The sequence below is a fragment of the Balaenoptera ricei genome, chromosome 11 (genome assembly GCF_028023285.1).
Source record: "Balaenoptera ricei isolate mBalRic1 chromosome 11, mBalRic1.hap2, whole genome shotgun sequence".
NCBI classification, from domain to species: Eukaryota; Metazoa; Chordata; class Mammalia; order Artiodactyla; family Balaenopteridae; genus Balaenoptera; species Balaenoptera ricei.
In genome coordinates, this window is record NC_082649.1 from 13,932,520 (window position 1) to 13,960,402 (window position 27,883).

Sequence of the window (27,883 nt, forward strand, 5' to 3'; positions counted from 1 at the left end):
ATAAAACAGGCATGTTCAATGAACCAGTCAGTGAACGAATGAATAAATACCATGGTTTGTTTCTTCTATACTGTATAATATTACCCTAATTAGTAATAGTGAATCACAGGATCACTCCCCCCAGTGACTGGTAGTTTCCAGAGAAAAGAAAGAAGGTAATTGATATAGTCTCAATAAAGACAAATAACAAACTAGGAAAGTCTGGTGTGATGATAGTTTAACAAATATTTTTGAATGTGGGTGGACTTATAGAGAAAGTGGTCCATTGTGATTATACTGTGCAGAGAGCTCACATATAAGCCAGCTGCCCCGCCTTACCATGAGACATTCTTCAATTTCCTGTCCTTCAGGTCTATTTTCTATTTAATCTTAGGCTTGTGATTTTTGGAATCCCTTGGATCTGTGTTTCCCTTACAGAACCAGGGGAGAAACTCACCACAATTATTTCTGCACCTTTGGCCTAGTGAGAACTTGAAACCAGCAACCTGGAAGACTTAGCTCTTTTATTAACCTGAAAATGTTACCAAAGGAGCATTTACTAGTTTTATGAATTTGCCATGGGAAGTTTACAAAACTCTTTGGACAATGTGGAGTTTTTAAAATTTTGAAATCCTAAAGCAAAAGGAGCTATGGAAAGCCCAAATGTTCACATTAGGGGGAGCAAGGGTGCTCTTTCAAATCACAGGAGGAAGCCACTGAGGGTTTCAGTGGGAAAAACTAATCTAGTATCTCCTTTTATTATTTTTTTTATTTTTAAATGTTTAAATAAACTTATTTATTTGTTTGTTTTTATTTTTGGCTGTGTTGGGTCTTCGTTGCTGCACATGGGCTTTCTCTAGTTGCGGCGAGCGGGGGCTACTCTTCGTTGCGGTGTGTGGGCTTCTCATTGTCCTGGCTTCTCTTGTTGCAGAGCACGGGCTCTAGAGCGCAGGCTCAGTAGTTGTGGCGCATGGGCTTAGTTGCTCCATGGCGTGTGGGATCTTCCTGGGCCAGGGCTTGAACCCACGTCCCCTGCATTGGCAGGCAGATTCTTAACCACTGCGCCATCACGGAAGCCCTAGTATCTCCTTTTAAATGGAAATTTCTCCTGTGAAAATCTGGCTTTCCGCCTGATCTAGGATTATGCCAGTGAGTGGGCAGGTGAGGGAAAGGCAGTGAGTGGTAGCCAATTAATTAGTCAATCAAAAAATATTTATAGAATTCTCCATGTGTGCGGCAGCATGCAGACTCAATGGGAGATACAAAGAAAGTAAGATACAGCCTCAGCCCATGAAAAGCTAGGACTGGTCTCCTTGGGAGGCAAGGTGTGCATGTGCTAGCAGAAAAGATGGCATGAGGCAGTATTTTAATTGGGCAGTCTGTCTTGTAGATACCAAGTGTGTAATACAAATTGGCTGTTATTCTGGGCTTATCACCATTTACTCTGTGCCATGGGGTGTCAACTGTTCAAAAGCAGCTATGAAAGCTGCTTTTATAACTGGTTAGACTGAGGAGTTAGGGCCTTAGCAGACTCCTTGCCACTGAGCATAAGATGGTTTGGTTGAGAAAGTATGAAGGATGAAGGATTGTTTTTTTTCCAAAAATGGTTCCACAGAGATTATGCTTGTGTCCTTCTCAGAGGACTATTTAAAAGCAAAAGAGTCATTATAAAAATGTTCAGGGGGGAACTTTGTGGCTACAAAATTACTAATTACCTAGCAAAATTTTTATTTTATAGTAACCATTACACACATGGACTTGAGAAACCTCTTTTAGAAATGTTGGAGGAATAAGTACTTGGAAGAGGAAAGTGAAATGTTGAAAAAAAAATAATAAGGGTGTACTGACCTGAAGTTTTCAGCTAGTCATTTCCATTAGCCAGATCTTCTAGATGATTGCTTAACGTTTCAAGTACACGAAAACTTGATGTAGTGGTATGTAGACCTAACTATTCTCATAAGAGCAGTGCAAGATGGGATATCTTCATGACAGTAGCTAACATGTTTGTCACTGACCACATGCCAGATTTTTTATGTTTTTACATGCATATTTATAGCAATCCTATGTACAGGTAGTACAAAGCAAACCAAAATTAAGCTCTTTTCCCAAAGTCCCCTAGGTAGTAATTCCAAAGCCAGGGCCCCTCTATACTACCCCAGTTAAATATAAGCAAAACAAGTGAGACCTTATAAAAAAGGTTTGAAAGTGTGGGGAACTCTCCCTTTCTGAAAACTGCTGTGAAAAAGGATAGAAATACTGTTTCTCTTCATGCTTTAAGTGTAGTCATTGGACTCTGGACATAAAATTGGACAATGTTAGGGACTAAATATCTGTAATTTAACAATGGGTTTTATAAGATGACCAGTGAAGCAAAAAAAAAAAAAAAATTTTTTTTAAACAATGACAGCTACCTTTTTTCCTAGGAAATTGTTTCTAGAACACCTTATTATTCCAAGACAGTATATGAGAAAATACTGATTGGCTATATTCTTATTGAAGTGTATGAAGTTTTTGTAAATGTATTCAGTTGATGTGAGAGAAGTTTGAATTTTAAATATTTAGAATGCTAACTTCTTTATTTGAAAAAAACAAACTTGTTTTATAAACTCACCCACAGACAAACAATATGCAATTGCCCGTTCTCCAGTCTTTTCTACACTCTTGAAAATCACTTATAAGAAAATGTTTGATCAACAACAAAACATATTACCATGAAAGTTCAAAACACTGGGGATAAAGAGTAGATCCCCAAAACTGGGGATAAAGAGAAGATCCTCCAGAGAGGAGAACACAGGTTACGTCTAAAGGATGAAGAATCAGAATGGCTTTGAACTTCTCAACAGTTGCCTAGGAAGCTAGAAGAAAATGGAGTGAAGCCTTTTAAATTCTGAGGAAAATTTCCAGCCTAGAATTCTACACTCAGCCAAACCAGCAGTCAAAATATAGATATTTTCAGACGTGTAAGGTCTCAAAAAAACATTGACCTTTCATGTACCTTTTTTCAGAGGATAATACTCTTCCCGGTTAAAGTGCCCCAAGAAAGAGGATGATACCGAATCCAAGAAACAGGTGATCCCACACAGGAGGGGGGGCAGGTGGAGGCAGAGCCCGGGTGACAGGTGTGCAGCAGGCCTGCAGAGCAGTCTTGCAGTTCGAGTGATTCTCCAGGAGAGACGCCTCTGAGAAGAAAAAGCTAAGAGAATTCCAAATGTGTTTGGCCCTTTGGAAAGGAGACTTACACAACTGGGGGAAGAACTTGGGGATGAGTAATTATTTAAGTACAAAGAAAACTGAGAAGCTGCAACGACACGGCTCTAGGAAAACAGGTTGTGCAAAACATGGAAGACAATCGTAGCCTACCTCATGACTCGGCTATGAACGATCGTAATTATGTTAACACTGATGATTGGTCACACAATAATTGTGATATAACGCTATTGGGAGGAGGGGACAAGAGGAAATATGCATTAATGTGCTGGTGGCGATTGGGCAATAGAAGAGTATAACCTCATGTTTTTGGTGGGAACTCAATGGATAATGCCTAAAACTGAAGAAAATAAACAAGACAGAGATAGAACCATGCTATTCAGAGATAAGGAGGTAATTACTAAAAGAAACAGCTAAAATAATTGAACATGGTTGACTCTCAAGACAAAGAATGAAAGGAGGCAGTCAGGGGACTGCTGTGTTTTTGTGATAAGCCTTGTAGAACTACTGACTCTGTAAATTCTGTGTGTTCTTTGATTAAAAAAAAAAACTTAAAAAAAGAAAGGGGGAAATTCAAATAAGAAAAAAATGACAAGGATGAGTTACACTTCCCATTATAAAGAAACTCAAAATACTCAAAAATTAATACAAAACAAGGAATTAAGATTAATCTCAAGTATAATTTCCTAAAACATTAAAAAGAGAAAGTCATGAAATTCTACGTTCCTCTCCCTTTTTCTTTCCACCCATCCTCACACTCTGGTCAAATGTTTGTGTTTATTCTCGATTAGCTGTAGGTTATAGGGGAACTTCAGCTTGGGGTTGCCTTCTACTTGAATAGGACGACTAGGAAATCTGGAGGCCAAGTTTGAGCTGCATCATCTAACCCAGTCTCTTGATTCTCCAGCTGTGTATCTGGCTTCTCTTTGCTTCTCCTCAGATTCTTAGAACTTCTTACATCCAGCCATCCTGCCATATCCCCCTCCTCTGTTGGCTTCCTGATCCAAGCTCATCTGTCCACCTGGCCCTGACTCATTCCTTAGCCTGACCTTGCTGCCTACATTTGCTTTGACTGCCCTATCCATTTCCTCAGCCTAATTCTTAATTCCTGGCTCCCACCTCCTCATCCGAACTTGGCTAAATCCACTTTGGAAAACCAAGGCGAATGGAACTGCCTGGGAAGAATTTGGAGAATCCACAGCTCTGTCCTTTCTTCATTCTTGAGAGCCTGGCTGGCAGCTGAGGGCACATGTGGGGGGAAGTGTTTGTGTGTGTGTTTGTGTGTGTGTGTGTGTGTGTGTGTGTGTGTGTGTGTGTTGGGAGAAGAGGGCACAGCTGTCTTGGACTGTGTCATTTTCCCTGGGAATGCTAATGTGTATTTTTGATATCCTGGTATAGTCTTTCTTTTATTTGTTCTTCCGTGTCTCTTAGAAACTGTTCTAAAATTTTAAACCCAGAGGCATCTTTCCAACTTGCATGAGCTGTATTTTGACCTCTTAAGAGGCTGTGGCCAGACTTCAGCTCCTGGTGATTTTACATGAAGTGACATCTGATTCGCTTTTAGACTGCATTCCACACCAATCTGCCCAGCCCTGCAGTTTATGGGCTCACTCCTGCTGTCTTTCAACATATGGAGCGCTACTAGATAGTGTGAGTTTGAGTCTTGTCAGGGAGGCTGATTAAGCCACAGGCAGGGACAGCAGTGCTGTGTGTGAAATGTACCAGGCCTTGCTGAACAGCTCTGGGAGTGGCTGGAGGTGGTCGGTGCTTCTCTGCTGGGGGACAGGGAGCTTGCTAACAAAGCAAACACATTTTTTTCTATCATGGGCTAGGTCTATGGTGGTAACATTTGGCACGTTGAGTAACAGGGAACATAGATAACTGTGAACGGATGGGCAACTATTAAAAGATTTGAGGGGCTTTTATCATTTCTCAATTGGCCTTCACCTACCTACAGGATACCCAGTTCCCTTGTAAGATTACGTAAAGAATTCAATTAAATTTCTTCTTCCGTTTTTGTTTTTTTTTTTTTCTTCAATTGCAATGGAAGCAAAAGCTCTGACGTTAAGAGGAAAAGAATAGATGAGAAACTTCTAATTTTGAATCCCCTTGGGATTAGATGCTGATTTCAGCTGCGCAGAGAACACTGCCCCATATTTTGAAAGAATAGCTGCTGGCAGTTTCAGAGGAGATGACTTTCCAAAATAGACAGTGAACTCCCCCATCCGTATCTGGTGACCATCTGACATTTGGACACAGAATTACAGAGCCATCCACATGTTTTGATAGGTATAACCTTGCTTTTAAAAATGGCAATGGCAAGTCATTATTATGCTTAAGCTCAAAACTAGCAGAATACAAAATACAAAAGAGAAATGCATTACCTCGTTCCCAGCAGCAATAGAAAATATTTACACATCTTAGAGCAATAAAATTTCTCCATACCCTGGGGCAGTGTTGTCTCTGGTGCAGGAACATGCTAGTCCTGTTTGGCTCAGAATGATACTAGGAAAGCTCATAAGAGTGAGAAGGACTCTGGACACTGATTAAGATGAGGCATATTTCCCTCTCTCAGAGCAGCAGCCTGATTTTGCCCAAACCAGTCATAGGTTGGTATGGTCAGAGTTATGGTACCTGTACACTGGATCTTATGAACCTGGCCAAATTCGATTGGGTTGCATTCATCAGAGGTGGCCTTAATAACATTACAATCGAGGGCCAATAATTTTAAAGTACTTGTTCTCAAGCTACTCAGTGTAGCTATCTATAATAAAATATGTTTGGAAGCAGGAAGGATAGATAACCAGCCCCACTTTTATTCTCAGTCCCTTAGCTTCAAAACCCATTTATCCCAGCCAAGAGTGCTGGGTAAATGAAGATCCCTGTGTCCAAAAACAACCCCACCTAAGACTAAATTTTTTCTAGAAATAACTAGCAGCAAAGGGAAATAACCATTTTTATTATTTTATATTAAAACTTCCACCATTCAGAATAATTGTAATTTAAAATAATTCATCAACAAAAGTGCTGGAACAAATTATAATAAGTAGAAGCCAGCTCTTGGAGGGGATGGCCTTTGTTGCCTGCTAAGTGATGCAGTTTGATAAACTCATACTTCTGTGCCAGGCTCTTTGGTTTAAGGTAATTGTGTAAACAAGGATTATCAGTGGGTTTAGTGTCCCCTGGAGAATTATACTTTAACAGAAAGAATTGTTGGAAATAGTTAAAATATGCTGTCACCATTTAGCAGAAATGTTGGTAATATATGTTCAGAGGCTTTTAAGTAAATGCTATGTATAAATTGTATCATAGAACAAAGAAGCATGCAAGGAGACACTTGATCATGGTGTAAAGAGAATGAATATTTGTGTACTGCAATATGAGGCTTGTAAACATCACTGAATTGAATACAAAATAAGCTCAATATAATTTGGGTTTTTTTTCTGCCCCTAGTTTCATGGGTTTTTTTTTTTTTGAATTTCACCTATTTTCCTGACATGTAGAAGTACTCTCTAGGTAATTAAAGCCATAGCCATTCCGAATAATTTCTGTTTTCCTTCTTGCTGATGTTAAGTTTAATGGTGTCAGCTTGCTAATCCTTCCTGATGCTCACATGGCCTCCATTTGTGCCGGTGTTTTCCTAGGATGGCAGAGATGCAGGGGCTCATGGAAAGACTGGAGCGGGCCGTTGGTCGACTGGAGTTGCTGTCTGCAGGGTTACACCGGCCTCCTGGGGACTGTGGGGAAATGAACGGTGTCAGCGGAGGTAGGGCCACAAACTGTTGTCATTACTGATCTCTATGTGGGTCACTTAATTTTGTCCCCATCATTTAGTTCTCATGAAATATTTCTATCAACTTTAACTCCCCTACTCCTTCCTTTATATGTGACCGTGACGTTAACCAAATGCAAGCGATCCCTGAAAAAGAGAAAGAGAAAAAGAAAAAAGTCTCAACCCACAAGCCACAAAAATTTCCTGTATCTGCGCATGTTAAGAGCATAATCCATGAGCCAAATGTCATTATTCTTTCGTTTTAATGTTTATGCTGCTCTTCCACATTCAGTGACTAAATATATTATCTAAGTAATTATCAACAAGAAACTAACGTTCCTTATTAGAATGTAAATTGGAAGGAATTATCATTCTGCACATTTTAATTTTAAAGAGAACAAGTCATTAAATTTAAGAACTGCAGTTTTAAAGGAAGAGAGTCTGATGTGAAGCCAAATATTACTTCGATGTAACATGACCACATCACATTGTTTTACTTTTGCCTATTCCTCACCAAACACGTTTTTTAAATTATATGCTAATACCACACTTTTTAAAAAAGATTTTATAAATTATGTGATCAAACATATAAAAAGTTAACTACTTCTTTAAAAAAAAATACCATGCACGACCAGCTCTCTAAGTTATCTACAGTAATTTTTCCAACTTCTTCTTCTCTTAGGTTGCAGAATTAGCAAATAAAAATACAGGGTATCCAGTTAAATTTGCATGTCAGATAAACTACATTCTTTTTTTTCTTTTTGGTTAGAAGTGTGTTCCGAATACTGCGTGGGATATACTGCATGATACACACTTATTCAAAAATTTATTCACTATTTATTTGAAATTTAAATTTAACTGGGCGATCTGTATTTAATCTGGCAACTCTATTCTTGTCTCACACACATTTCCTCCTTATCTGACCCATTTTGAATTTTGTCAGGCTTTTGGGGCTTGAGAAAAGCCTTGGGGAGGAGGGGGCTTCAAAAAAAGCTTTCACCAGGCAAGAGCCACATGGGTGCTTCTAGAATTTCAGGCGTATTTGGAGCTGTGCCTTGTATTACGTGCGCTGGGACAAAAATTACTGTGTGAGCACAAATGCACAGGCTGTTTTTTTTTCTCCCCCCCCCCCCGACTCTGAACGTAATGCTTTGAATGAATTGAAAGGGGGTGTTGTTTAAAGGAAAGCTGCCAGGGGCCTGTAAATTTTTTCCGCATCAAATGAGACATATCTATGATTTCATTTTAAGCCTCTTTTTGTTAACTATGGAGTTGGTATATGAGATTCAGTAGACTTTATTTGTAAGAAAATATTTTCATGTTCTCTTTAGTAACTTTGTTTCCTTATGCCTTTGGCATCAGGTGATCAAAAGACATTTCTCTGAGATTACTGCCCACAAATATAAAGCCTGTGAATACATAAAGTTAAAATCCAACTCCCAGGAGACTGTGTAGTGTTGCTGAGTAAAGGGAAAAAAAAAAACTCCAATAATTTGAACCTCACTTACACAAAGAGGTAAAGACACTTCGTACTTTCTTCAAAAAAAAAAAAAAGAAAATTAATAAGCTAAGCAAAATTGGAAGGCATATAATTAAATTACTTAAGTATTTAAACATATATTTTCTAATATAACAAATCATTCCAAACCAGTTATTAAAGTAAGTTATCTTAAAACAACTTAGCCAGCAATTTATTATCCTATTGATAATATGAAATGAAGAAGGATAATTAGTAAAATGTCTGAATGATATTCATCCTTAAAACCTTTTACTTATCCTAAACAACATCACTTCCGTTTCTTCTTAATTAGTCAGTTTTGGTGATTTCCTAAATTCTATTTTTAACAATTCCTTAAGGACAACCTCTCACCTTAAATGTAAACATCACCATTACAATGATGTTGTAACTAAAGTTAATTTTTTTTTAATTTAAAAAGAAACTTTTAGAAGGAACCCAATCCAGTACAAATCCATAGTATGCACAGATCAAAGAACTGCCTTATGAGACTGTTGTTATGATGTGTTTTATAATGTGTTTTCCCCCCACCCTGACAATCAGGTGAGTTTGACTCAACAGTTGAAGAAATTTTTTCATGCCTGCCAATTGACAAGCACTATGACAGGTGCAGGGGAATCTAAGATGAATTATACACAGTCCTAATCCTCCAGAATCTTTGGTCTCGATGCATTACTATTCAGGGCCTCAAATGCTTTGACTAAGAGTTGCTCAAAGGCTGTAGGTTGGGGAGAAAGACAAGTCATTAGAGGCTGCCTGGAGGAGGTGTGAGCAGAGCTGACTGATGAAAGGAAATTGATACCCCCTTGCCTCGTTGTCCATGCTGCTATGTAGAGGCCTCCATCACATTTGAAGAGCTTTCTCCCACTTTAAACACCCAGCAGAGACCTCTCAGACCTCTCCCATGGCAACAAGCAGGTTTATCTGTTTCCAGATGGATCCATAAGGAATCTTCGGGTTTACACCCCTTTTATGTTATAGGAGTTGGTACATACGGCATTTTGAACTTGAGGATAAGTCAACTTCAATACCCTGCTTAGAAGTTAGACCGTAGGTGCAGAGAACTGTAAACAACTGTTTCTATCACTCTTTTGGCCTGTGGAAATGGGCAAGTGGGAACCAGGGAAAAAGAAGGAGGCTTTATCCTACGCATTTATGAGCATGGATATTCCTGTCCAGTATAAGAAAGGGACTCCTAAGTTTGGGTTTGGATTTTAATAGCCTGTACTGCTGAATTTCTCAATATTATCTTTCTCAATATTAGGGATATGCAATCAGGGACTTAGACTAAAATTTTTTTTTGTTAATTAAAAAGCAGGGAAAGAAATGCAGAGCACACCAGGTTGGGCCATTGTCACTTCAGCTTTTACAGTAATTTGGCAGATCAGCATTCACTATGGATTAGCCCACTAGGCATTTTTATGCCCACCTAGCTGTCTCTCCTCCCCTTGGGAAGTGAAGAAGGAACAAAATGCGTGAAATCAGCTTGCTTTTCCTACTTGCCCAGACTTCGTTATTACCTTTTAATTGTCCTGAGTAATCTTGGTAACTATTTGCAAGGTGGTTATAGCACCTGGACAGGTCTGTGTAGAAGAACGTACACTGGCTTTGGATTCATAAGGCGTGTTCAGTTTTTGGATCTGCCACTTATTTGGTATAGAGCTTTTAACAAGTCATGTGTTCTGTTTGCATCTTCATTTCCTCATCAGTCAAAGTGTGACAGTGCTACTTACCTCATGGGTTTGGGGGAGAACCAAATGAAATTATGTAGATGAAAGTGCTTACTCTGAAGGATGAAAAATAGGAAAACACAGTTTTCTTGAGCCATTGAGAAGTGTTTAATAAGTACATATTGGGTGAATGAATGACTTAGTGAATAGGAAGAGAATGATATGAATGACATTAAACTTCCATACTACTTATGGCAAAGCAGTACCAGCTTTTCACTAAACTACCAGGGAATAACAGAATGTTCTTTTTCCAAAGGTGTGGCACCCTCAGTGGAGGCCTTTGATAAGCTGATGAACAGCATGGTGGCTGAGTTTTTAAAGAAGAGTAGGATCCTGGCTGGTGACGTTGAGACTCATGTGAGTACTTTCCTCCCCCGTTCTCTGTGGAAAAGATGACTGCTATTAAAATTTTTTTAAAACAATGATCATAACAAGGGTTGGTGAGGGAATGGAGAGATTGGGACTCTTGTGCACTGCTGGCGGGAATGTAAAAGGTGCAGCCAGCATGGAAAAGAATATGGCAATTCTGTAAAAAATTAAAAATGGAACTATCATATGGTCCATCAATTTTACTTCTGGATATATACCCAAAAGAATTGAAAGCAAGATCTCAAAGAGATATTTGTATACCCATGTTCGTAGTAGCATTATTCACAATAGCTGCAGGGTGGAAGCCACCCAAGTTTCTGTTGACAGATGAATGGATAAACAAAATGTGGTTTGTACATACAAAGGAATATTATTCAGCCATAAAAAAGGAAATTCTGACACATACGAAAACATGGATGAACCTTGAGGACATAATGCTAAGTAAAATAAGCCAGTCACAAAAAGATGCTGTATGATTTCATTTATCTGAGGCATCTAGGGCAGTCAAACTCATAGAAACAGAAAGTAGAAGGGTGGTTGCCAGGGCCTAGGGAGAGGGAGAAAAATGGGAACTTGTTTAATAGGTTTAGAGTTTTAGTTTTTCGATGCAAACTAAACTCCAGAAAGAATTCTGGGGACCTGATGCACAACAATGTGAATATACCTAACACCACTGAACTGTACACTTAAAAACGGTTAATATGGTACATTTTATGTTGTGTGTATTTTACCACAATTTTTTAAAAAAGTGCAGCCTGAGGAAAAGCAAAGTCATAGAATTCAATAATCTCTGGATTGGTAGAGACTTTTCATGATATCTAGGCCAGCCTCCCAGTTTTAGACACCTTTTATGCATTTTTAAATGTTTAGCATCCTCCCTGAGGCTAGTTGTTATTCGCATGCATTTTATGAAAATGTAAAGTAAAAGCCAAACCAATTAAAAACCTAAAATAGATTTATCACCAGGTTCTTCTTATTTATTTACCTTTGTTTCTTACAAAGGATTGAATTCCACATCCATCTGCTTGTAGATTTCTCGGCAATGAGAGAGTCCTGGCAAAATCACTTTTAGTATAGACTCACGGAAAATCTGATTCTTGAATAAAGTTGTGGTTTGTGGTTAAAAACAAACAGACAAACAACAACAACAACAACAACAAAAACGTATAAAGGGATTCTCCTTCCCCAATTAGACTTTATATGCAACACTCAACACCAGTCTTCCAGGGGATCTGGTGACTCAGGTTATACCATTGGTTCCAGATTTGTAATTAAATAGGTGCTTATCTCATCACATTTGCAATGTATTTGTTCACCACATCTAAGAAAAATGAAGATTCGTCTCATGGCCTCCATTTTTATTAAACATACCTGCTGAAATACTCATTGGCAAAAGAGAGGAAGCGCTGATGTACAGGAGTTCTAGAAAAGTCTGTGTAGTAAGACATATTCACTTCTAATGTATCACAGAGCTCTAGAATTGCTCTGGTCTATTCTTGAGCTTGATGTTTTTGTTTACAGAAACCTGGTCTGTAGTAAGGTAGCGGCTGAGCTTCTTATACTGAGTCATGATAGTACCCGAAAGCTAACATATAAAATGGAGTATTACCCCCAATACACTTAATGAGATTCTTGAATGATTAAAGAACAGTTTACTCTCTTGAATACTATTACAATAATTATTATATCACTGTTGTTACCATTAATATTGACATTATGCTTCTGAGGTACACAGTACATTATAATTCTTATTAGTAATAGCTCACAAAATTCTATGTAATGTTTTTTTACTGGGGAATAATGAAGCCTGTAAATATGTATATTTAACTTGGCATTTAAGAAAATGTAGGGTTTGCATACTAAGTAAGTCTCTTCAGGTTACATAGTAAACAGTTCCTTTAAATTCCTTTTAGAACAAAGTGAGTTATAAATAAAGTGTAGCTTGATTTATATTAAGTTTTTTCTTCTCTCCACTCATTAGCCTGAGAACAGTATGACTCAAAGGAAGGAATATTCTCAATAATAAATATGTAACGCTCAAAGAAATTTATGTTTTTCACTAATTAGTTTTTTAAAAAGGAAGGAAGGAAGGTGGGGAAAGAAAGAAGGAAGGAAGGAAAGAAAGAGAAGAGAAAGAGAGAAAAACACTTGTCATCCGAAAATCTAGACTCTGGTTCTACAACACAAAGAAAAGTACAGGCAGCTATCGTCCATCTGCCCATTACTTTAATACGTTAAACAAGTAGTTTATTTTTTCTCTCTTATAGAACCATGTGTCACTGACATTAAGCTTGCAGCTGCTGCCTCTCACATAAGCCAGAAGTGAGGGTTGAACTTTGTTCCAAGAACACACCTGTTGCCTAGGAAAAAAAACCCCACATACCTGATTGTACAGTATGGAAATTTGAGAACGACACAAATGTGCATCATGTTAAATCCTGTCCCTCTGCTTAAAAGCTATTTCACAGATACTAATAATGAATAAGGGCAGCCGAGCTATGATTTAACGTCTGTCTTGATGTGTTGGCTGCTGGTTGGGCTTAATTTACTGAACACTCAATAGTCTATTGACAGAACAGACCACAAAAAAGGGGAACTAATAGCTACAATTAGGAAGCTCTGCTGAACCAAAGAACATAACAGGTTTAGAAAAGATTAGATCTTGTAAAGCCTTCTTGTATGCAACGTAAACCGAAGGGCTTATATAAATTACCCTCCAACCCAGGAACACTGACACAGCTTGTGCCCTTTTTAAGAAATAATAAACAATGCATACTTTTATAATAGATGTTTAGGGTAAATATAGTCCTCAATGTCAAAGGAAAGGATCCCCTAGAAACTGGGCCTACAGAATTCTAAGCCCTTGGTCAGCTGTCATTTACCCTTAAATGGATGACTGTGATTTTTTTTTTTTTTTTTCTTTACAAAGCTGTCCTGTTGCTATTCATGGTATATGGAACTAATCTTGGGTCTATTTCTAAATGATTTGACAATCATGAAACAACTGCAAATCATATAGCTCTTCCTAACTCAAGCCCTTTTTGGAGATTTATAGAATTTACATTTTAATGTTTGTAAATGTCTGGAACATTTATTTCTTATCACGATTAAAATGGATAAAAAAGAAATATTCTTTTATTAATTGTTCAGTAAAAATGGGAGAATCACATTTTTAACAAAAGGGCAATAAAATTCAACAAAAAAGTATAACGCTACACATGGTAGGGTTAAATCGCACTGCACAATATTATGTCCTTGAGTTCCTGGACTTTATAAAGGATGAACCTATTTAGACAATTATTATAGCCGTACTTTTGATGGGTCGTGATTACTCTTCTAAATGTTCCTAGGATTTGTTACATACTTAAATCATCTACAAAATATCTTGTTCATTTTATGCCCCGCTGGTTGGGTGACATGTCCAAAGGGTGGGAAAGTAAGAATGATCTCTTCTTGTTTGTATTTGGATTTTAGAGCTGGCTCTTACTTTTTATAGAGTGACCTTAAACTAGTCCCTTACCCTTCTCAGTAATGAGACTGGACGACATCATTTCCAAGGGCTGTCAGAGCCCCTTTGAGTGACTCACCCATTGTCTCATGTGAAAAGCATGAGGGAGTTAGTTACTCAGTTGCCAGATGAAGAGCTTGAGACAGAGCAGCAGCATCACCATTAAAAACAAACAAACATCTTGCGCCGTGCCAGGGGAAGTACCTCAGTCATCTGAACCTGCAAAGCAGGCCGCAGGAAACATGTCAGAAAAAGCATACACAGAACACTAAGGACAGCATATCATCCTGCTTTATGATGATATAGAATAAATCAGACTCCTTCGTTTAAAAAGAGCTCGCGGCCTCCATGAGTCTGTCCTTCTTGGTCTTACAGGTTGTCACTCCTTCCTTTACATGGACCTATCTCTAGAATAAATAATGCAAAAGTGTCTACATATTTATTTTACTATTGTATCCATATTCTTCATATTGTATCCATATTCTTCCTTGATTTTAGAAAACTTTTATGGGTAATTTGTACTCACTTAAAAAAATGACCATTTGCATTTTTGGTGCTTTATAATCTGGGTCTATATGGAAACCCTCCTGTCCCCACCAAAAAAAACAAAAAAATGCTCAGAAGCACAAGTTCGGAGTTGACTCAGTGAAAGAGCCCATTCCATACAGATCCTCCTCACTGTCCTGCTTGCCTTTGGCCAAGTTGGTCCTCCCATTGACTAGTTTCTTGCTAATAGCTTGAATCTGAACATTTATTTTTATTATAATTAGACATGAATACTTTGGCAATCTCAAGCCCAAAGGATCTGTACATCTTTCACATTCTCCAAATGGCAGAGACAAAAAAAAATGACTTGTACAAAGAATTCTGCATCTAGATTTCATACAGGCTTTATATCAGGGATCTTCCGTCTTACAGTCTTGGCCAGTTATGATAGTCAGAATTATTAGAGAAGGAAATACCTTAGAAATCATCCATTCCAATATACATCCTCATTTTTTTCTTTTTTTAAAATTTATTATTCTTTTTGGCTGCATTGGGTCTTCGTTCCTGCGTGCGGGCTTTCTCTAGCTGTGGCGAGCAGGGGCTACTCTTCGTTGCGGTGCGTGGGCTTCTCATTGCGGTGGCTTCTCTGGTTGCGGAGCACGGGCTCTAGGCACGCAGGCTCAGTAGTTGTGGTGCACGGGCTTAGTTGCTCCGCAGCATGTGGGATCTTCCTGGACCAGGGGTCGAACCCGTGTCCCCTGCATTGGCAGGCGGATTCCTAACCACTGCGCCACCAGGGAAGCCCCTCTTTTTCTTTCTTTGTCGTTCTGCCTTCCTTACTCTCTCCCTCCCTCTCTCTCATCCTCCTTCCTTCCTTCCCTACCTTCTTTTCTTCGTTTCTCTTTTTCTGTTTCTTCTTTTTCTCTTTCTTTCTTCAGAGAAGGAAACTACAACTTAGCGAGGTAGGAGATGTAGATGATGTGTCGAATGCAGCACCATGACCCTATGGCAGAGCCAGAAATCTGGTCTCCAAAGTCTCCATCCATGGTTTGGGAGATGCCCGGCTTAGACCCCCTGAGCTGCTGTCTTCCACTGCCTTTGTAGGCAACTGGATCGCTAGTGAGAAGCAGTGGCACTTATCTGCCACCTCTTCCTGCCCTCTGCACTCTACAGCTATTACAGTTTGCTCTACCAAATTTCCACAGTATATGGAAAGGTCATGACGAAGGTGGGCTCAGGCACAACGAGTGAGGAGAGGGTGGAACGTCAGTGTGACTCATGTCTTTCATGTGTCTCCTCAGAGTAGCACTGAGTGAGGTGACAGGGAGAACAGTGACCTCCAGGACAGATGAACTGTGTCCCTTGTGGGTCTTCGCTTCTCCCCCATCACACTAGCCTTGTCTCAGCCTGGTCCTCACTCACTGTGCTGTCGACATCAAATTTGCAGAATTCAGAAAGGTCACAGATAGATCCAGCTCTGTTATCATTTCTTCCCAAGAAGGTGGAGAATTTTTATTCTCAGCATTGAACACATATTTTGCTATCCTACATATGTGTTGACTCACAGCCTATTCCTGTTAAGTCACCAGCCTTAGTCGGACATCCCCGTGACTACTTTTTAACTTAAGGATTTTTGCTTTTAGAACATCTGATCCCTGTTTCTTTCCTTGAAAATTCTAGTTTCGTAGCACATTTAGAGCCTTGGAGAGGCTCTGAATAAGGAACTGGGCTTGGAATCTAAGCATCTCTTGAAGAGCCACAGGCATCACTAACCTCCAGGATCTCCCTGTTTACTCCACCAAAAATAAAATATGTTACCAGAGTATTTTGCTGAAACAATGAGGTAGGTTCCATGAATCTCTCAGGTTAAGATGAGATCTGTGCTTTTCCTTCTGCTTCTCAAGGGAAACCTTCTAAGAAAGCCTATGGAATGCCTGTCCTGATTATCCTCTTCTGTTCTATGTTCACTGGCATTAGCAAAACTTGGGAGGAGCCGAAATATGCAGGGATGTGTTCTGAGTGTGCTCAGGCTGCTGTGGTTGGGGGTGAGCTATGTCACCCACCAGCTGGCCCCTCTGGGCCTGCACCTGGGGAAAATTAGGTGATTGAGTCTCAAGAGAATGGTGTTGCTCTACGTAAAAGCATAGCAAGAATCTGCAACTTAGTCTGTGTCAGGAGTTCCTGAGGGTGACCAGCAACTGTTCTCCAAATATTTTTCCCCTCAGAAATACCCTTTCAGAAGATTGTTTCCCACATCAGAATTTAATCATGTTACCTAGTACTGCAAAATAGAGGCCCTTTTCCTTTTTTTTGCCTTTTTCTTTTTTTTCCCCTATATTTCCTTCTTTCTAAAACTATGCCAATAATGGGAACATTTGCTGTTGTTTTCTTTCTAGACTTCAGGATAATTGAATTGTTTGCCTGGAGGCCGCTTCAGCATCTAAAAATTAATACTTTGTCTAAAAGTAATGACCTGATTTCATTTAGATTATCTTGTTATTTCTATTCAAGCAACCATCCCCACAGAACACACCACACACACACAGACATGCCCACGCACACATGTATATCCACTGTTCACCTAAGAATTCGTTATAATGCTGTATTAACTACACATAAGAAAAAACAGTCTTGGTCAAATATATGGGTGTTCTGACCCAAGAGTCACTCTAACTGTAGGATATGTGTTTTCAGATTTCTTAGTGTGCATTAGGCAAGTACAAAATATGCTTTTTTACCATTAGTATGTTTTTCCCTTTCCAGTTGTATTTAGATTATGGTTTAATATGGTAAGTTTTAAAATATAACAGTTTATACATTTTATAACTCATTACCAGCCAATTCTTTTTAATATATCAAGTATAAGATGTTTTGGTGATGTAAAAAAAAAAAAACCAGGGTATTCAATGAATTAATAATTTATCACTTATATGTGTTTACAATAGAAATCCTTTCCCTTTCAGAAAACGCTTTGCAAAATAAATATTTTAAATGGCAAGGTACTTGGAATGCTGATAGTTGACTTGCAATTGCTTTGGTTAAACAGCTTAATATACAGAATAGGTGGTCTGATTTATCCCTTTGGGCCCACCTGTTGAGTGTTGGGATCTATTTCAAGGTTCCAGAAATATGCTGTTTTCCTCTTGCCCTCTCAGTGTCTAGCATAGTAGGTGGTTAATAAATTTTTGCTAAATGAATGATTGAAAATGAATCAAATCCTTAACAAATTATTGAATCAATGAATAGATGAATGTACTGTGGCTGACAATTTGGATCAAGCAATATCCTAGATGAGGAGTTAAAAGAAAATCAAGGCCAGGTTTTATGTCCTGAATTAGCAAGTAAAATATTGGAGAAACATAGATTCTATAGATTTTTGTTCGTCATGTGCGCACACACACACACACACACACACACACACGTCCCGGTTTTGTCGTAGCCCTGACAATGTATGTAGTACCCCCCTCATTCCCTTTATTCTCATTCCTCTTTTATAGTTGAGGAAAGTGAGCCATTGAAAGACTAGAGCTCTAAGGCACCTTAAGAAAGCTAGATGAGAATTCATAAGTAATAGGAAAATCCATCAGTATATTGACTTGTAGCCCAATAGAAATCTCATGCGTGCTATGTGTGACAGGATATTTTTGTGAACCTTACTGTAAGTGTTTTAAACTGCAGGTCAGATTTAGAAAAGAAATAGGATTTTGTTTGGTTTTTCTGTTTGCATTGGGTTTTGGCATGTTGCTTTCCCCTTCGATCATTAACATTAAAATGATAGCCATCAGGCAAGAAATAACTTTGGAGTCTAAAAGGACCTGTTGGGAAACTGAATTTTTGTCCAGGACTTCATGGCATATTTCCAATAACCAGCTCTCCCTGGTTTCAAGAGTCTTTAGTTTTATTTATGTAATTTTAAATATCTGGGTGAAAAGTGAAAAATTCAGTAGATTGTCTCAATATGTCCAGTGCAGACAGTCCCAAATTTTAAATGCGGACTCCCACCCCAAAGTTCATCTGCAGGTTAGTTCTTAGAAACTTGGAAGACACTTGCCCACAGACCCAATGTAAAGGATGGGTGGTTCGTTTCCTATGCAAAGATGCAGAAGAGTATGACTCCATGTGTAGTACACAGACCACCACCATCCACAAACTCTGCTAATGGTCTGCTATGAGATGAGTACAAAAATTGTGAGTAAGACATTGAAAACTTTTATAACAATCCAACAGAGTAATTTTAAGGCTGCTAAGTCTGGTAATTTAAAAAACTTGGACTTGTGCTTTGTGTGTCTGGTTTTTATTCATTTTTCTGGTAAGGCTCTTTTATTTATTTTACAAAACAGTCTGTGATAGATGAGAAATTAAAAAGAAAATCTTCACCGAAGGTCTTTTGAGTAGCACTATGTAATGCAAAATGTTAGGAAAAACTCTTCCACTATGCTTTTAGTTAAATGAAACAGGAAAACAATAACATTAAATGAAAAACAGTCATTTATTATGAATGCTGATACCTAGGCAAGTGTGAATTTAATTAGAGAAGGACTTAAGAACTAGATAGGGATTTCTATGCAGATTATGCATACTTTCAGCTGATGTTGGGCCTGATTCCTTTCTTCTTTCTCTACCAAGCACAGGATTTTTCTTTTTCTTTATATGAGTGTATAGTTACTCTCCTTTGATTATAAGAATAACTTCGGAATTGACAAATGGGACCCAAAAAAGGCAGGAAAAGAGATTTTCTAAGGATAATGGAGCAGGAATTGAAAGGAAAGGGTAAAGAGGTGATATATACACTTAAGAAAGATTTGCCTTATTGAAAATAAAGACTGGAAGGATACTTATTGAATTTTTAGGGGGTAAACTTACCAAAAGCTTTTACTTCCTAAATATCCGTGTCTTTTGAACTTTTTATAACAAGCATGTATAAACTGTTATCATCAGAAGAAGGGGAAAGGAATATTTGGTATTTTAAGAAAAAATCTTGGAATCGAGGTATTGCCTGGAAGGGATTTCACTGAGCAGCAAAAGACGAGTAGAAAATGTGGGCACCAAGTGGTGTTGATCTCACACAGCTTGGCTGCAGGGTGACCTCGTGGTCAGGAGTCCAAGATGCCTGGGAATCCATGGGGATTCTGGGAACCAGTGTTCAGCAAGGACTTTCCTAGGTTGAGTGTTCATAGTGAGATCTTAGTGTAGATGGGTTGATGTCGGGTCTATATGGTAGACAAATGAACAAAATCTGGTTTGTAGCTAAATTTTATAGTCACTAGAGATCGACTTCATTTCCCTGCCTTATTTAAATTTTCTATATTAGTGACAGAGGCAATTGTAAAGAAAGGGAAAGAGAACTAGCATTTATTGAGGACCTGCTATGTTAGGCACTTCGTGCAGCTGCCAACAAACATTGCTTTACTTGATCACTAGGAGAACCCATTAAGGTACGTAAATTCCAGACAAAGAAGCCCAATCTCAGTAAGGTTGGGTAACTTGCTTATAGCCATGCATTTAGAAATGAGCAGCATTGGATTCTGTCTCAGGCCTATCTGAAGATTTAAGCTCACAGTTTCTCTGCTATACCACACTGCTTTCCAATAATTTCAGTCATTCATTATTTAGCGGTAGTTACTGAGCTTCTGGTGTAATAAAGACCCTTCTACATTGGCACCCAGTGGCCTAGTCTTCAAGAGCCTATTACCTACTTGGAGACCCAAGGCATATACGTATGCATGAAAGTTAAATAAGAGTATGGCTTAAATAATACAGAATGAAAGGACAATGCTTAGCATTACAGTGCATTCTAGAATAAGGAGTACTTGTTGCCTCTAATTTTTCTGATTCATTAGAACAGCCAAGTATCCTTTACTTGTATAGACCCAAAATTCATCAACCATGAAGCAGTTCTGGCTTCCTGAGTCAAAAGATTTAGTTTAAACATGTTGATAAAATGCTTTAGATTCCTTAAGTGTTAGAAAAGCAAGTTAGAGAATTAGAAGAAGGGCCAGTCTGCCAAGTGTTTTGTAGCTACACAATGATTGAATTTGAAGATGAAGTTTATTTCAGAGAATAGTTTTGTTCAGATTACAAACTTGTAACAATATTCTACCTGTCAGAAAAGCAAACAGATTTAAATGTACAATAGTGTTTTCGTTTTTTTTTTTCCTAGTCCGATGCCTTAAGAAATACTCACTGTTTAATTAATTAATTTATTTATTTGGCCGCATCGGGTCTTCGTTGTGGCATGCGGGCTTCTCTCTAGTTATGGCATGTGCGTTTTCTCTCTCTAGGTGTGGCATGTGGGCTCTGTAGTTTGCGGCACGCAGCTTCTCTAGTTGAGGCACCCAGGCTCAGTAGTTGTGGCGCCCGGGCTTAGTTGCCCCGCAGCAGGTGGGATCTTAGTTCCCCGACCAGGGATCGAACCTGCATCCCCTGCATTGGAAGGGGGATTCTTTACCACTGGACCACCAGGGAAGTCCCAAGAAATACTCACTGGTTTTAATTATTTCAAATATTTCATTTTTTAAAATATAATTTACAATTAATTATTTAGGAAAGTTCTATGTTGGGTTTTTTAAATTACAGTGATTGGTTTTATATTATAGATTTTGCAAACTTTCTACACATTCTATTTTTGTGGCCTGCTTGTTTAACTTAGACCGTGTGCTCTGGGCCTCTTTCCATGTCAGTAAGTTGAGGTCTATACTATCACTTTTTAATGACTACATAGTATTTCATTGTATGGTTACACCATAATTGATGTAAACAATCAAAATTGTATGTAGGGGAAATAATACAAGAATGCAGAGCCCAAATGTGGGTGAGATGAGTGAGGTCCTAGGGTGTGACTCTGAGAGGGCGCACACCTGGGCTCCTCACCAGCCTCACCTGGTCCCTTCCCTGCAAGGATGGTCATCTGGTGGTATTTATAATCATTTAAAAAATTAGTGATGTTTGACTTGTTTTCAGTTTTTCCCCTATTAGAAATGAAATTACAGTGCATGTCCTTGTACAAATACTATTTTATAATTGTGCAATTACTTCTCAAGGAAAATTCCAAGCATTGGAAGTGATAGGTCAATGGTAAATGCTCCCTAATATTTATCGTCCCCCCTGCCCTTCCTCCCCACCACACACATTGTACTGATTCATACCCTCAGTGTCTAAAAGTGCTTTAGGCTGTTTGGTGATAATTACAAACTAGGAAAATAAGAATTTTAGGGACACAATGCATGATTTGAATGCACATTATTATTCATGGAATCAATTTTTTAAAAATACTTTGCCCTCCATTGCACAAACAAGAAGATAAAAACAAAACTATATGTCCTTCTATAAAACATTCTTTTTGCAAAAGAAGACCATTTATCAGTTCTACCTTTTATCTATTTGACATGCCAGGAAAATTGTTTAAATTGCTTCTTTGGGGCTGGATGTGACATGTTCTGGATGGGGTTGGTTGGGTGTTACTTTAATGGAAACCGATAATGCAGCTGAGCTGTATAATAGACGATTTCAGGCATGGATACAGAAAGGACATGTTGGAGATGTTCCTTAGTGTCAGAACTGTGCACCATGGCTGATGTAAATACTTATGTGAGCTGGAAGTTGTCAAGGCAACAGTCCTATTAATGAAGAATGAACCTCTTTTATTATCAGTGCCTGGATGATTTTTTTTTTTTTTATAAAATGTGCGTAGTAGTCTCACATTGACATTTTCAATCTACCTACTCATCTTTCCTTTCTAGGCTGCAAAACTATTTAGCTCTATTCAATAAGCATGCATCCTTTCTCTGCCAATGAAAGTGGAATCACTGAAAAAAAATAGTCAACTGTAAGGGCAGTAAAAATACTAATTTATAACAATTACCTAATATAAAATTATTGCCCTTTTGATATATGCTTTGGCTAAGGCAGAGCCTGAAATTGACAGGGACTTGGTCAATATCTGAGCAGGCCAGAGTCTTTAAATTAACATGTCTTTATGATTTAATGGAGTACTGCCAACGTATTTATAAGTAAGTGAGTGTGACATGACTGCTTCCTTCTCCTGGTCAGACTGTAAATTTAGACTCCATTTTATTGTGTGCACACTGGATACTTTAAAAAAAAAAAGCTGTGGTTGAACTGTGGGCTTTAGGGAACGCTGTTGTCTTGAAGAGCCAGAGAGACATGTTAAGAGGAACGATGGTTAGAAATGTCTGGATACCGAGCATTGTGCTTCCTGGGTTCTAGAGAGAAGGAAATCATTTCTTTAAAAAAAAAATAATTTCCCTTTTTTTATGAGAGTACTTCTTGTGTTTTGTCAAGCTAACTAAATGGGAAAACTTACCTTTTCAGTCATGGTTATCAGCAATCCATTCCTTTCAAAATCAGATGTTTGTTGTCTCTTCCACACACTGGTACCTTGTTGCTTGTTACTCACAGTCACTAGTCGTTCTCTGGGTTCATGACTTGTTTCCCCTGATTTATACCTCGTAGCACCTAGCAACATAGTAGGTACTCAGAAATTACTTTCCGTTTATGAAATTAAATAATAATCTTCTATTGTATTCAGTCATATCTTTTAAATAATTTTTTCTGATAATAAAATTTAAAGGTTTGATGTAGAAAATTTGACAATAAATGTATGAAGAAGAAAATAGAAACCACTCATAATCCCACTACTCAGAGTTAACCACCATTGATATCATGGCATATTTATTTCATCAGGACATTGTTCAAAGTCCTGTCTCCTCCTTGATAAGACAGAATCAACACTGATCTGTGCAGGTCATATGTATAAGGACAAGTGACACATGCCCAGAAGGGTACAGGTAGTCCAGGGGAGATATTAAGATGCCAATTGAAATTAAGGGGACAGTTGTAGTCCAAGCAAAACTTGGCCCTTTTCCTGTGTCACTGTGGCAATTCCAGGGTCAACAACAAGTAGCAGTCAATCTGATTTCTCATTTCTTAACTTCTATCTTTAGACTACATTACTGACAAAACAGATTTTGCCCTCAGAACAAGTTTTAGCACAAGCAGATGTACAATTTTCTTTGTTGATGGTAATCCTGGCTTGCTTCTTTGTGCCTTTTCCTATTGGCACATAGGGAAGAGAGAGCCGTTTCCCAAACCTACGCAAAATAGGCAAAAGTCCATGGGAGCTAAAGATGTCATAGTGAAGAGACATTGTGTACTTGTATGTTTTATTCTTGGCAGTGATGGGCCAGTTTGGGTGTTGCTTTAGTCCCCTCCAAGCATCTCCAGATAAATATGATAAAAATAACAATAATAAGAACAGAGAATAAAGTCTCATGCACTGAGGATAAAAGCACCTTTAGAGAACTTTGCTATTTTTAACAAACAGAAACAATCCAAGTAAAAATAGAATGTTTCTCATAGAGTCTCTTAGTGACCCCCTATCATCACAGTCCCAGCATCCTTTCCACCAGATAAACCCTTAAGACCCTCTCACATAGGTGTTCATAACACCCCACCCCACCCCCGCCTTATCCACAATCCTACATACATATATCAAAAGGCAGGTGATGGGGAAATGCTCTGTTACCAAAAGGATGAAGCTGGGATGGAAGTTCCAAAATGTCTGAAAATGGAAACAGAATAAGTTTTTTCTCATTTAAAAAAAAAAAATGGAGAAAGGACTGCCAGTTTCTGGTTCTGCATGTACGGAGCTTGGAAGTCACCACTCCATCCTAACAACAAGGAAAAAGCTGAACTCTGAAAAAGCAACTGTTCTTGGGTCCATAAGGGAGGACACGGGGAAAACTGCTGTCCCCCAAGATCAGAGAAACAGGTGAATACAGGGAGTTTTGGCTTAACGGAGCAGACTCATGAGTGAAACTGTCAAGGGAACCAGTGCTGGGGTAGGGAAACCTGAACTGTAGTTGACAAATTATTGGAAGCTCAGTGCAGACAACTCTGAGAGTTAAGAACTCCAGGGGGACCCAGTCACAGCCCCCCCCCCCCCGCCACAATACTGTGAGATTTACATCTAGAAACTCAACCAGGTTCCCACAGTAAATACTGGAGAAGAATCTCCTTGGGCTTCTGGCAGGGGGAAGGTGAAAGGAAGCATTTTGAAATAAGCCAGAGTACTGTGCTCTTAGTAAGGCCTGACCCGAGGGGAAACCTCGTAGGCTATTGTCAGGGCCTAACTGACCTGGAAAAGGGAAATGCTCAGTCCCACCTGGCTCTAGTCTTTCATACATGGGGAAGGGAAATACCCAAGTCTGGCCCACTTTAGCCGTCCTGTCCCATAAAAGGGGGAAGAAAGAAAATGAGTAACACTTGTAAAGTTCACACTCCAGAGACATAGACTTACTGAAATACTGAGACCCAATCATAGGATTAAAGTATGCTTTCCCTCCCCTCATACCTCACCACCACATTACTAAAGTCCTATTTACAGCAGTTTCTTTTACCCAGTACATCATATCCAGCTATCAAGAAAGGTACCAAAAGGAAAAAGACACAATTTGGAGGCACAAAGCAAACATCAGAACCAGAACTGGCAGGGATGTTAGAATTATCAGACTGGACATTTAAAACAACTATGATTTATATTCTAAGGGCAATAATGGATAAAGTAAAAAGCATGCACGAACAGATGAACAATATAAGCAGAGAGATGCAAATTCTAAGAAAGAACTAGAGAAATGCTAGAGATAAAAAACACTGTAACAAGCTCTGATTGAAGGGATGGTAGAGAGAGGACTGGGGGCTGGGTGCAGACAGCAGGTGGCCTGTGCCCATCCTCCTTTTCTGTCCCCACTCAAGTCCCTGTGAGGGGACCTTCTCAGGGCACCATTTGAGTACCACTGTGGCAAAGGAAATCCATGTATTTTGAGTTGGACTGTGCAGTCAGGGACACCCATCCAGGATTGCATGTTTGACTGCATGATTACGAATGCCACACCACACATGGCAATCAGAGTTCTCTGACAAACAGAGATGGACTTCTCTAAAAGGTGACCCAGACAGAACAAGAGCTTTGGACAGTGTTTTTTATTGCTAGCATTTCTCTGGTACTTTCTTAGAATTTGTATCTCTCTGCTTATATTGCTCATCTGTTCATGCATGCTTTTTTACTGTATAGCTGATTCACTTTGTTATAAAGCAGAAACTAACACACCATTGTAAAGCAATTATACTCCAACGAAGATGTTAAAAATAAAAATAAAAATAAATAAATAAAATAAAATTACACTGGCCAAAATGAAAAAAACAACAACAACACTGTAACAGAAATGAAGAATGGCTTTGATAGGCTTATTAGTAGACTGGACACAGCTGAGGAAAGAACCTCTGAATTAGAGGATATATTAATAGGATCTTCATAAACCAAAAAACAAAGAGAACAAAGACTGGAGAAGAAAACAGAACAGAATATCGAAGGACTGTGGGACAACTACAAAAGGTGTAACATCTGTATAATGGGAATACTAGAGGAAAAGAAAGAGAGAGAGGAACAGAAGATATTGAAACAATAATAACTGAGAATTTTCCCCAAATTACTGTCAGACACCAAACCACAGATCCAGGAAGCTTAGAGAACACCAAGCAGCATAAATGCCAAAAAAAACTACACCTCAGCATATCATTTTCAAATTACAGTAAATCACATTTTTCTCAAGCTCACATGCAACATTCACCAAGATAACTCACATTCTGTGACATAAAACGCACCTTAACAAATTTAAAAGAATAGAAATCATATAATATCTGCCCTCAGACCACAGTGGAATTAAACTGAAAATCAGTAACAGAAAGGTAACTGGAAAATCCCCAAATATGTGGAGATTAAGCAACACACTTCTAAAGGACTCATAGGTCAAAGAAGAAATTTTAAAAATATTTTGAACTTAGGTATTAACTAGACTTATTGTGGTGATCATTTCACACTATATACAAATATTGAATTATTATGTCATACATCTGAAACTAATACAGTGTTACATGTCAATTATACCTCAATTAAAAAATATATTTTGAACAAAATAAAAGGGAAAATTTAGGGGATGCAGTGAAAGTGATGTTGAAAGGGAAATTTATAGTATTGAATGAATATATTAGAAACAAAGAAAGATCTAAAATCAATAATCTAAGTTCTCACCTTAGGAAACTAGAAAAAGAAGAAAAGAAGAAGAATTAGAGCAAAAATCAGGGAAATTGAAAACAGGAAATCAGTAGAGAAAAATCAACAAAATCAAAAGCTTGTTCTTTGAAAAGATCAATAAAATTGATAAGCCTCTAGCCAGGCTAATAACAAAAAAAGAGAGAGGGGACATCACTACGGATACCATGGAAACTAAAAGGGTAATAAAAGAATACTATGAACAATTCTATGCCCACAAATTTGATAATCTAGATAAAATAGACCGATTCCTTGAAAGGCGAATCTGCCAAAACTCACAAGAAGAAACAAACAATCTGAATAAGCCTGTATCTATTTAAAAAATTGGATTAATAATGAATAACCTTCAAAAATAGAAAACACCAGGCCCAGATTTGTTCACTGGTGACTTTTATCAAACATTTAGGGAAGAAATTATACCAATTCTCTATAATCTCTTTCAGAGGATAGAAGCAAAGGGAATACTTTATAAGTCATTCTGTGAGGCTAGCATTACCCTAATACCAAAATCAAACAAAGACATAAGAAAACTACAGACCTGGGACTTCCCTGATGGCGCAGTGGTGGAGAATCCGCCTGCCAATGCAGGGGACACGGGTTCGAGCCCTGGTCTGGGAAGATCCCACATGCTGGGGCACAACTAAGCCAGTGTGCCACAACTACTGAGCCTGCACTCTAGAGCCCATGAGCCACAACTACTGAGCCTGCGTGCCACAACTACTGAAGCCCTCATGCCTAAAGCCCATGCTCCACAACAAGAGAAGCCACTGCAATGAGAAGCCCGTGCACTGCAATGAAGAGTAGCCCCCACTTGCTACAACTAGAGAAAGCCCGCGCACAGCAACGAAGACCAAATGCAGCCAAAAATAAATAAAATAAAATAAATACATAAAAAAAAAAACTACAGACCTGTATCTCTCATGAACATAGATGCAAAAATCTTCAACAAAATATTAGTTAATTAAATCCAAAAAAGTATAAAAAGAATTATACACCATGATCAAATTGGGTTTATCCCAAGTATGCAAGATTAGTTCAGTATTCAAAAATCAATTAATGTAATCTATCACATCAGCAGACTAAAAAAGAAAAATCATGTGATCCTATCAATAGATGCAGAAAAAGTATTTGACAAAATCCAACACCCATTCATGATAAAAACTCAGTAAACTAGGACTAGAGAGGA

At 38.4% G+C, this 27,883-nt stretch overlaps 1 protein-coding gene across 2 annotated transcripts in view; it reads left to right on the forward strand.

The window, feature by feature from the left end:
• The window catches only part of CAP2 (cyclase associated actin cytoskeleton regulatory protein 2), a 137,163-nt gene that overhangs the window by 14,904 nt on the left and 94,376 nt on the right, over positions 1 to 27,883 (forward strand). For both annotated transcript variants that reach the window (XM_059937998.1, XM_059937999.1), the window contains exons 2-3: positions 6,831 to 6,952; positions 10,461 to 10,561. In XM_059937998.1, coding sequence (XP_059793981.1) covers positions 6,832 to 6,952; positions 10,461 to 10,561 — 222 coding nt within the window. In that variant the 5' untranslated portion in view covers position 6,831. The remainder of the gene's footprint in view (positions 1 to 6,830; positions 6,953 to 10,460; positions 10,562 to 27,883) is intronic.